At 34.2% G+C, this 12,196-nt stretch overlaps 1 protein-coding gene across 1 annotated transcript in view; it reads right to left on the reverse strand.

Annotated features, from left to right (window-relative positions):
• The window catches only part of LOC107438760 (uncharacterized), a gene marked incomplete at its 5' end in the record, with an annotated part of 32,974 nt that extends 23,157 nt beyond the window's left edge, over window positions 1-9,817 (reverse strand). The window contains 4 exon segments of the mRNA XM_071185696.1: window positions 838-859; window positions 1,929-1,969; window positions 4,645-4,666; window positions 9,777-9,817. Coding sequence (XP_071041797.1) covers window positions 838-859; window positions 1,929-1,969; window positions 4,645-4,666; window positions 9,777-9,817 — 126 coding nt within the window.
• Window positions 9,818-12,196: the final 2,379 nt, after the last annotated feature.

The raw sequence follows: 12,196 nt of genomic DNA on the forward strand, positions 1-12,196 counted from the left end.
TGATAAACATCTATATATATAATGACACGATAATCATTTTTCTCAAAATGACGTATAAATTTTTGACATTTGCCCGTTATTTTTATAATAGCATTATCAGCACCTACTTTGATTCTCTGCTTAAATAACATTTTTAATTCGATAGAATGTCTGGGTTTCATTTACAATACCTAAAGTTCTCATATTTTGCCTAAAAACGCCTCGTTTCTATACAATGCCTAGAAATTCTCTAGAATATCGACGTTTCGCACTCTGCATGTTACAGAATAATTTAAATCCTTCAATTTTCTAATGGTTGTTGTAGCAACGGAAATAAAGATCATCAGATCTGGTAGTTATTCAGCCGTGGTGGCTCGTGTATAGAGTTGTCGCGGCTGTCCCAGTTTTGAATCCCAGAGCGATGGCTGACCGATACGAATTCCACACCTGGCTCGCACAGACCACAGTGCTCAGTCATAGACAGATCAAAGGTTAGAGTCCTTTTGCCGTCGGGCTAAGCGTGGGATTCTTTCGTGGTTTTCCCCACCATGTAAAGCAAATGCGAGTTAGTTCCACGAAAAGTTCAAGACGAAGGCAAATTCCTTCCAATACTTGATCAAGGATATATTTTTGTCTCCTGGATTGGGTCCAAAATTACAAGGCTACGGAGGTGAAAATTGGTAGTGGTCAACTCAAAATTGGGTCGGCTGTTCGACGACGGTTATAAAATAAAGTAAAAACTGCAAGCAAATTAGTAAGCAACTTCGTCGCCATTTTTAATTTTGGAAGAACACTGTACAGACATATCTCAGACTGTTAAGCACTCTATTATAGAGAAAAGAAGGCTGAAATACTTACACATTCTTATAGGTACTGTTACCTGAAATAAGAAAATATTTCATCAATAACAAATTGATAATAACACAAAAAGTTTGCTACCAAAAGAAAAATACACACATTCTAGGAACTCGTGTTATTATTTAACAAACGATGAGTCAGATAGCATAAATTTGGTAATTACTTGTTTGGCAATAAGTAACGAAAATCTTAAATCGTACTAGATAAAATCTTACTGCTAAACGGGAAAAGTTGGTGGCTACGTTGTATGTTCTGTAGGGGAAAAGAATGTATTGTTTTTTTCCATGCATTATTTTCCACTAATTATTGTGAAAACTTTGAATCACATTGCATAAATTTGTCTATTACTTTAAATAATGAAATCCTTAAATCGCAGTAAAATCCTATGATTAAATTATTAAACGTGTAAAGTTGGTAGCTACGTCGTACGTCTTATAGTGAAAAAGAAAGGATTGATTTTTCAATACATTATTTTTCACTAATTATTTAGCCAGCAATGAATCATTTCGCATAAATTTGTCTAGTACTTTAAATAATGAAATTATGCATAAAATGTGCGTAAAATATTTAACGCTTGCTTAAATTTAAATTAGAAAATATGTAAAAGTAGTAAATCGACATTGCTGAACATTTTTTTAAATGTTAGTTTACTGATTTTCGCCAAATGCTTGGCGATGGACATGAGTTAAAATTCGGGAGTCTGCACTTTTAGAATCTATATTTATAGCCGTGCAGTTCCCGCTTTGACATATCCTTACCTTTACTTTCCATGCGAAATATTCTAGAGCACTTAGTGATTATACCATAAGATGCAACAATACCTCTCTTGTCTAGGTAACAATATTCGCAACTCCTGTCAGTAAATTCAAAATGTCCACTAAAGCTCTTCTAGTGGTAGACTTTAACCACGCATATTTTCAAGCTATCGTCTTAATTATTTCCATATTCAACTATTCAGTAACTGGGTTAGTCGCTTTAAGTTTTATATTTATCTCCACTTTCTTTATGAAATATATAATGTAGAGTATTAATAAAAAATTCTCTTAATAATTTAGTTTGCAAGTAATATTGTTTGTTTCAAAACAACTCACCCGTGCTTGCTATCAGTTGGAATATAGAAATCAGTTCAGATCTATGAAAAAGGAAAAAAACTTACTATAGATCAATTCAAAAAGGCGAAATACTTTGGTAGCCATAAATTAAGGAAAAATCATAAAATAAGGAAAAATTTGGTAGTCATAAATTAAGAAAAATTGCTATAACTCAAAAAGTTACTCGTATAATTTAATGAAACTAGCACACATTACAGTGCTTATAATACATTAAATAGCACAAAAAGTCTTTATGAGACATTTATGGTGCTATAGAAATTACCATATGCACGAAATGAATAAATCCGATGTGTCAGTTTGGAATCGAAAAAATACCTTTAGTACGAAGTATGATCACCTCTATAGTAGCAATACAGCACATACAAGTGTGCGTGATGCTTTCAATAACGCGGTCCTACCAATTCCATTGGAAGTGCGAGCCTTTGTTCCTGCCAAGCAGTTGCAAGCGGGGAGAGTGTCTGAGAAGGATGGTTGAGACCCGGCTACACTTCTTCCGAAACATGGTCGGTAGGATTTAAATTCGATGATTGAGCTGGCCACCCCATGCTCTAAATTGTTTGCTACTGAAAATAATCACCCAGCAGGCGATCCCAGTACAACATCGTCCTGTAGCACAAGATCATCACCTATTGTACCAGCATAAGAGCTTACACAAACAACAAGAATGTCATCTCTATGTAGGTGAGTATTAGCAGTTCTACGTAAAAAGACTTGCAGATCTGTGTTTCCACCCAAAAAGGTCCCATTCCACACACAGATACTACCTTCTTGACTTGCATCTCTTGTCTTGCTGATGTTTCATTGATGATATTAAACTCAAGATTCTTTCCAAATCAAACAACGCCCACTATCAGTTTGAGGCTAAACCTGGACTCATCTGCGAAAAGAACAGCCCTTTTTTGATTAGCCATTGCTGTGCACTGCGCACACCTCAATCATTCCTTTCCATGGCGTGACGAGTGTGGCTTTCAAATGGCAGCTCGCCTAACGAGAAAACCACGCTATATAGTGAAGCCTTATAGGTAGGTACAGTGGACGTTGACACCAATCTTCCGGTGGATGCACTAAGATAGCATCTGAACTGGTTTCGGCCCGATTCCTTAGCTCACATAATGAAAGATATCGATTATCGGTGCTTATCGTAGCGTTTGGTCGTTCTTAGAAATCGAACTTGCTATTAGAATAGAACTTGATATTAGAAATCGTCGCAACTGTATATGAACCACAGAAGGACTTGTCTTGAGTCATCTGGCCACTTTTAACTGAATTCATCAGCCTCCCTCCAATAGATATCCCCCTAGATGTATCAGTATGCTCTTCTTTTTAGACTGAGGGGTATTGAGTAAGAATGAGAACACGAGCCTGCATATAGTCTCTCAATCTAATCGTCTGGAGCACTATTGGTGACTATGGTTATGAGGTTAAACCATTTCAAGTAGGGAAGTGAGGTAAACATTTAGGAAAAGTTTTGACGAGGGCCAGTGAGGAAGGTAGGTATTTTATTTACACCGCACTAGAGCTGCATAATGGGCTAACAACGGTCTGATAAACATCCCTGAAGATGATCCGAAGACATGCTATCACAATTTTGATCTTCTGCAGAGGGGATGGCTTCCACGCTTTGGTAGCCAAACCACCTGCTCGTGATGAAAGCAATTTAAAGAGGACTGATACCGTGCTCCCTCGGTCCCAACATAGGCAGATCAAAGAGCTCACACCGCTTACTGACTGCAGCCAGTGATGCTTGACTTCGGTGTTCTACTGGGAATCGTGTCTTTGCCACCAGTCTACTGCGGAACCGGGGGTCAGTGAGAGAAGCATCAAAGGCTGCCCTCTAAGATGTGCTCTTTCTTGTTTCTACTGGCAATCAAAATGGCCGGCAGGTGGCGTAGAGCAGAACTCTCTACCTATGCCAACACTTTGAATGCTTTCGCCAAAAGCGTGTGAAGTGTCATAGGAGAAGGAAGTACGTTAGTTTCTGTCTTTATTTTCACATAGATTGAAAACCATAAAGTTAAGAAACGATACGAATTTGAAAACCACTTTGAACATAGGTCTAAAAGAAAACGTCATGGAAATTTTAAAAAAATATTTTTGAAAATTAAATATGAAAAGTATTTTTTAAAAAAAGGGGAAGAAGGAATAGTCTTCTCCCTAGATGGTGTATTCAAAGCTTTGTGATAGCGAATAGCAACAGACAACCTCTGACTCTTTGGCGGGTGGATTTCCTTAGGCAGACAGTTTATACAATGTAGGTACTTACTTGTTAAAAGAAATCAGTTTTTAATCTAAAAAAGAACGTAAACACTATTGAAATGTCACGAAGCCACAGTACAGGAAACGAATGCAAATAACAACAAGACAAGTTTGATTGGAAGAAAAAATAAAAAAAAAGAATTGAAAGACGATTATTAGAAACTTCTTCAAGTTTCAACCTCCAATTAAATTGTTTTGATGTTCATTACATTCGCTTACATGTAATTTACGTCCCTCAATGTGTATGCATCTTCTTTCCTTTTTTTCATTTATGGTAAGGATTCAAAAAAATACTCATTAAGAACGATCTTTCAGGAACGCCTTGTGTCAGCTAACATTAACAGCTCATCAACACTAAATGTTAATTATTTTAAAGGAATCATCTTTAAAAAAATAAATAAATGGAAAATGAAGTAAAGTATTTGAAAAATTTGCTTACCGTATGGATTCTGCTGATCCATCTGGAATTAAAAAATAAGTAACTAAATAAAATCACTTCATGAAAGTGCTATTATTTTTGAAATAATACAGGGGGAAAAAACAGAAAAAAACGTTTACATGGATGCCAACTACTTAGTTTTCAGTAAAAGTTTTAATAAATTGGTAGGGAATTTAATAATAAAACTTGCAGAATTAGGATAATTACCCTCCCTCTTTAAATATGTCACCAAGAGATAACTGCATGCTTGATCATGTAAATTGGTAAAGATCCTAATCGCGTCAGCTGGCACCACACTTTTTCATGCAAAAATAAGTCCTAGGGTAGTGTATCATTTTGTAAATTTTTCGTAACGCTATGTACTACTAATAAAAAAATGAATGTATTTTTTTCTATTAAAAAATTGCACAAAAGTTAAAAATCACAACTGCCTGTGATTACCACCTGCACCACTAATTATTAACCGTTAACTCTGCAAAAAATAGCTAATAGAACAATACGTAATCGTAAATTTTCATGGCTAGCTTTGTTTTTAAATAAAATTTTCGTTTGTTGCAAGATATTTCGCCTAAGAGCGTGTAACTCCGCTAAACTGTTCCCATATCCCTGGGGTACGCGTACCACTCTTTGGGAAACACTGACCTAGGGCAACGGTAACTAATGTCATTCAAAAGTAGAAATTTCCACAGGCGGGTTGTGGACGTCTTGAATTTGGTGGGGGCTAGGGGGTTGTCAGCGAGTATTAACTTTTTTTTAATAAGTTAAGAGCTCCTCCCGCCACAAAGTTTGGGGCCGTCTGGTGTTATGGAAACAAGAATGACGCATTTTAGGGAGGGTAGCTTCACTCTGGGACTAACACAATAGACCGAAGAAAAAGATTCCCTTTCTCCCGCCGACCCAAGACGAAACCACTCCAAAACAGTGACCCCGCAACCTTACTTGAAATAGTTATACCTCCTTACCATAGTCATTTCAGTTATAGCTAGTTTTGGGGAGGAGTTTACTTATTCTTTTTTTAAATTTTTCAACAACATCTACTTTATCTTGGAAAAGAAGCAGTTTTATATATATGCCAGAATTATAAAAGAAATCTTGATAGTTACAGATATTTCATTTTTTTCGAAAAAAATGCTGGAATGAAATGTTTTACGTACCAGGTTTTTCTCTTTTCCGTCTTGCTATATAAGGGCTTTCACCCATGTGTCTGGAGGAGTTTTGTAAATAGCTGTAAATACTTGTAAATAATTTTGCGCATTTATTATGTATTTCCCCTTTTCCCTGGGGCTATGTGGCTACTGTGCACCTGTGAAGCTCGGGGTAATACCTCGAAGGGAGGCGAGGCAGTCTGCCACAAAACCTCTTCTCTCTCTCTCAAACTTGTTTGTTCAATCTCACTACTTCATTTTAATTTTCTCTCAGTAAAAGATACTGAACCCTAACTTTCACCTCTCAGTTGCGCTTCGGCGATTTATTATTTATTTCCACTCAGATGAATTAGTTGGAGCCCCTAGCGGGGCTGATGCTAAGATAACCAACACATATGAGTGAGTATGAGTGTCTGGAGGAGTTCTTATTTAAGAGATCGACGAGATAATTGCAGATATGCCAACTTGCTCCGCTTTGTAAAATAGTATTTTCTGGTGGTAGCGAAATTTAAGTTACTTTTAGTTTAGTATTTTTCATTTTAAGTAATTTTTTCACGACTAAGTATCAAAAATTATAAGTTTGATATAAAATACAATGTTTAAGCATCGATCTACTGGTTACTATATTAAAAAGTAGGCGCGTAACTATCTTTCTTTAACGAATTTTACTGTTTAATCTGCTACCACTTTATTAAAACTATTCAAGAAAGCGGAGCAGTTGGCATTTCTGTAATTGCTTACTTTACTTTATTTACAAAAATTTGGCACCTGGGCCACTTAGCGGCCCTCTGTTATTGCTATGAATTTGCGTTCTTTATGATAACTTGAATTTTTGATGTGTAGTGGTAGAAAAATAACTCAAAATGAAAAATACTAAGCTAAAAATAACCTAAATTTCGGTACCACTAGAAAATACATTTTTTTGCAAAGTGGAGCAAGTTGGTATCTATGAGTTTATTTGCAAAAACTAGTACCACCAGCAATTTTAACTCACTCCTAGATATAGAACTAATTGACGACAACACTAAATTTAGCCCAATCACTGCATTTTTCCTTAGGGATATAGTGTTGCCCTAGCAAGCACACGAACCCCCTCTCGATTTTTTGGTGCTAAGCGCCCCCTCTTCCTCCCATCTCCATTCCTCCTCACTACTCCTCATCATCGATTTATTACTACAGATGAATCGGTTAATGCCGCTTCGCGGCAGCGCACCGAGATGTATGTGATTTTTACCATTCTACCATTCTATGAGTTTATTTATAAATCATTTTTTTTATTTATTATTTGTTTATTTATTTATTTTATTTTATTTTTATTTCCTTTTATAGTTTTCTCTGTAATTGCGAGCACTAGAGTAAAAGAGAGTGGACAAGGGAGAAACGATTCCTGATTGGTGGAAAGAAAAACTTTACCGCCGGAGGCGAGAGTGGAAAATTCGCCATTGGAATTATACGGAGTGAAAATTATCTGACTCAAAAAAATTATGTTCTGTATTAATAAATGCATGTAATAAGTTCATTACTTACTTTTTTTCAATAAGAAACTTCACAGTTACAGTAAATGTTAAAATTATGGCTGAAAATTTGGATAGTTGTTAGTTATTAGAATTTATCCTTATTATCACTTACTTGCGTGCATATAAAGTTATGTTTATCTCATTGTAAAGAGAACAAGGTGATGAAATAACTAATGGTTAGATAAGAATAAATGTATTTACTTTTAATGCACATAATTTCTATCTAAATTACTTATCAATTTTAAGATTTGAGCATCTTTTTATCAAAACTTCAGAAGTGCAGAGTTTGGCGATATTACTTTGACATGTTGGCGCGTTACAATGTTCGCGTTAAAATGTTACAATGCGCGTTACAAAGTAGCATTTGTTTACTTTTCGTTCCCTATTGTATAAAATGCTAGTTTGTTTTAAATTTCAACTAATTATGGAAATTTTTGTTTACAATTTGTTGAAATAAACAATACCTTTTCAGGTGAATATGCGATAATTTTTTCCTGAAAAAGTAATAAATAATAATAAATTATATAATTTGTATTATTAATTATTATTTCTGAAACTTGCATAATCATTATTAATTTTTATATTTTATTTAAGGCATTTACTAAAAGCTGAAGTCTTTTCATAAGTCTTTTTTTTTTTCATTGACGTTAATTTTTTAACAATTTCAGATGATAGACAATGTTTCTTAAAAAATCTGTAATATCATGTGCTTTCCAATCTTAAAGTTTATATTATTGATACTTTAGTATATAATCTTAGAATAACAGAACCTTCAGAATAACACCAAATGAGCGAGTGGCGCCAATTTCGGTGTATCATCTGGCAACCCCCTTGGACAAAAATCTGACGGCAGCGCATGCGCTCTAGGATATTGTCATCACTCTTTTCAATACAGGCACTCTAGCGAGCACATAAGACAATTCTGACTCTAGAAAACGAATAACATTAGAACGAAAGAAACAAGAAAATGACGACAAAAAAAAGTTGATGCTCGCTACCCCGCTCAAATTTAGAACAAATTGTGATAATAAGTTAACAAGAATATCCTGCCTAACTAAATTCCACTAACAATGCAAAAATAGAAAACCCTTTAACCAGAAAATTTACTGAAATGAAAACGTAATACAAGCTCTTGCAATGAGCAACAAAAATTCGAAATTCTTGGACGTTATTCGAACATCAAAGAATTTCGTTATTAGTTGACGTTATTCGTTAACGAATTCACTATGACGTTATTCGTTAATTCGAAATTGATGCCGTTAACGGGACATTAACGAGAGTGATAAAACAATGTTCAGTGAGCACAAAAAAATTAAATTAAATAATTTTTAAGAAACAATCTCTCTTTTATAATATTTAAATTATCTAATGTTAATATTATAAAAATTTAATTTAAAGTTTTTAAACATTTTTAATAATCGCTAATTTGGAAGTCGCATTTTTCCACCAATATGAAAAATATCAAAATCGATGTCTTATTCACATTTTTTGCAATTTTTTATGAGCCCAGATATAAGTATGAAATTAAGTTTCTAAATGTGTATTTAAAAAATTAGACCACAAACGCTTGTCATTTTTACAAAACTGTGGCTTTCCTCCATATTGACGTTTTACGTCCTTTTCAGAGTGAACATAACCGATTCTGGTTAAAGGTATGCTGAACTTGATCTAACAGTCATAAATAACTGCTGCAGACTGTTATGAAAATAAGATCTAATTTGCAAAAAGGCATTATTTCATGCGACTGCAGAGCTTGAAATTGTGATTAAATGTCAAATTAAGCCATTTAATACCATTTTTCTTTAATCAGTCCATTTATCCGTTCTTCTTTTTCATTTTTTTTAATGTTTCAACATAATTAGTTTTACAGTGACACCATCTAAGAACCAACTGGATCATTATAGTTTGTCTATGTAAAGAACTCCCCATGCCATTCGTCTGGAGTGGTAGCAGTTACTAAGTTTAACTATTTCAAGTATGTCATTATTTAAGTTGGGTCACTGTTTAAGATAGATTTGTTTCAGGTCAGTGAGAGAAAGGGAGAAGGAAGCTCCCCTCTTTGAAATGCGCCATTTCCTGTTTCCATAGCAGCAGACGGCCGCAAACTTCATGGTGAGGGATGTTCTTTCTATGGACAAATTATAGATCATCTTCTGCATTAATACCTAATATCTAGTTCTCAATCTAAATATTACTATTTTTTATTTGGTATCAATTAATCATTTGAATAAAAATATTAAAATTTCCTAAAATTGAAGCTCTTTTATACGCTTTTTGTTTAATCATTTGCAGTATCTCTATAACTTTCCTTTCAAAGAATGCCTCGCGTTTTTTCCGCGTGTGAACGAGTTTGAGTTCTTAAGAAGTATTCAAAATTTCCCCCAAATCTTTCACTATGGTTTGTCCTTTTTATCTTAACAAACTTGCTATCTTAACAATAAGGAATGCATAAAATAGCCGAAACACATACCTCCTGACAATAAGTTTATGCATCTTGCTTCCACTTCTTGTCTGTAATAAAAATAATAAAAGTTAATTCAATATTATCATCTATATATGCTGTAATGAAATTTTGAATTGTCGGTGAAAAATATTAACAATAAGGACTTTAAGAGAAGAAATAAATTCATATACAAAATACATATTATAATAATAATATAATAATAACATATTTTAGGTAGCAGACAAAATGTGTCGCAATTTTGATATAGTAAAACCTCCGGGAAAGATCTCCTCTATTTACGACCCATTTTAGGAGGCATGGAATTTTTCCCATAGACTTTGTGCTGAAGAAAACCTTTAAGAGAGACCATTAAAACCTCTCCCAGTAACCGGACAGACATCTGCACCAAATGCGGAAAAGGTCAAATAAGGAAACACGAAAAAATATCAAAACAAAAAATTTAACAAAACAAATAAGTTGAGTAAAATGTATTCACAATATTTGTGTGAGGCTCTTATTTAAAGATCTTTGGGTTCGAATCCTTCGAAGCTATAAACTCAGGCCACAGCACAATTTTCGGCTACAGACTCACTCTGGCCACAGCTTCTTTCATGCAGAGGTCAAGGTCCTCGTTGCAACGCTCAGCCAGGCCTGATTAATAATTCTGAGGCATATCACGATGTTAAAAGGGTCCTCCCAGTACTCTCGAAGGGTGAGGTTTCTGTTTTCTGTCACCTCAAAGCAGCTCCGGAACAGGTGCTTAGTGTACAGCTTTTTAAAATTAGAAATCACCTGCTGATCCATGGGCTGCAGGATAGGAGTGGTGGTAGATAGAGAACCTTTATAAACTTGAACTCTTCGAGGATGTCATGTTCGAGGTTCGGTGGGTGAGCAGGAGCATTGTCGAGGAGGAGAAGGACTTGCCTGGCCGTTCCTCGTATCTCAAAACAAAACTTCGCTCGCTCGACAGCTCGTATCTCAAATAACTCGTATGTTAGGGCACTCGTATCTCGAGGTACCACTGTACTTTGTGTTGAAGAAAACCTTTAGGAGAGACTAATAAAACACCTCTCCCAGTAACCGGACAGACATGTGCACCAAATGCGGAAAATGTCAAATAAGGAAACACAAAAAAAATATCAAAACAAAAAACTTAACAAAACAAATAAGTTGAGTAAAATGTATTCTCTATATTTGTGTGAGGCTCTTATTTAAAGAGCTTTTTAAAAAAAAACTTAATGGTATATTTATATAAAATAGCTTTATCATTCATAATATGATATATGTAAAAATAATATATGTAATAGAGGAGACGAAATAGAGTTGGTCGCTATAGAGAGGTGATCTTTCCTGGAGACTTCACTGTACCACATTTAAAAGAATTCTATGCTGGGACTGAAATGGGTAAAGATGTTAGGAATGAATGTTATACTTGTTTATTGATAACATTTTATAATGTTTCTCTTACTCATAAAAGTGTGCTTTTTCAAGGAAAACAAAAAAAGCAAACATTTAAGACAAGAACAAATAAAAAGCCTTATACTTCAGGCAGAAGAAGTATAATTTTAAACAATACATATCATATGGTCGTAATGAGTTATCTAGGCATTAGGACGTACAAATGATTCAAATATTTTTTTAAAGTTATTAAATTCTTTTAAAATCACAAATTTTTCGAAAGCGATGAAAATTATTATCCCAGATTATCCTGCGTTAAAAGTAATTTCTTAAACTGAAAAAGTTAGGTTGCAAGCGCTTTTCATTTTCCCAAAACCTGAGCTCGTCTTCTTTATTAACATTTTGCACTGTTTTCAAAATCACAGCTTACAAAAAGCTAGCTAAAAATAGGTTAAACTTCAACAGCCATGAACAACCGTAACAAACTCACTACAGTGATAAAAATAGGAGTATTGTTTGCTAAAAATTGTTAGAAGACAGTAACTTAGACTTACAGCCATCATAAGTAACTATAACTGTTCCCAACAGTAATGAAAATAGGCATATTGTTCATTATTTGCTAAAAAGTGTTAGATAGTAGAACCGAAAAAAAAGAACCGATAAAAAAAAACTGAGGAAAACCGAACCAGAAAAAAAAAAATAACGGAAAAATAGTATTTTATAAATTATTGCACTAATATAATGACGAGTTCTATTTTCTACGTTTAACCCGAATTTAATGTAAATAAATAATTAATTCTATTGTGATATAATATCCAAGTATACTTTTTCAAACAGTTATTATCATCATTTTTGAAAAATTTGCATTAAATTAAAATATTTATTTTTGTTAAGGTATATGAATAATTGGATCACATTTTTTTTTAAAGTGAAACTTCTAATGCGACTTCCAACAAGGTTGCGTTTAACGTTTAACGCTGAGTGCGTGGCACTCGAACGCATGCGCGTAGTATGCCTGTTTTACAGTCAGAGGTTGCCTAGCAACCTAG

This window comes from Parasteatoda tepidariorum, chromosome 9 (genome assembly GCF_043381705.1).
Source record: "Parasteatoda tepidariorum isolate YZ-2023 chromosome 9, CAS_Ptep_4.0, whole genome shotgun sequence".
NCBI classification, from domain to species: Eukaryota; Metazoa; Arthropoda; class Arachnida; order Araneae; family Theridiidae; genus Parasteatoda; species Parasteatoda tepidariorum.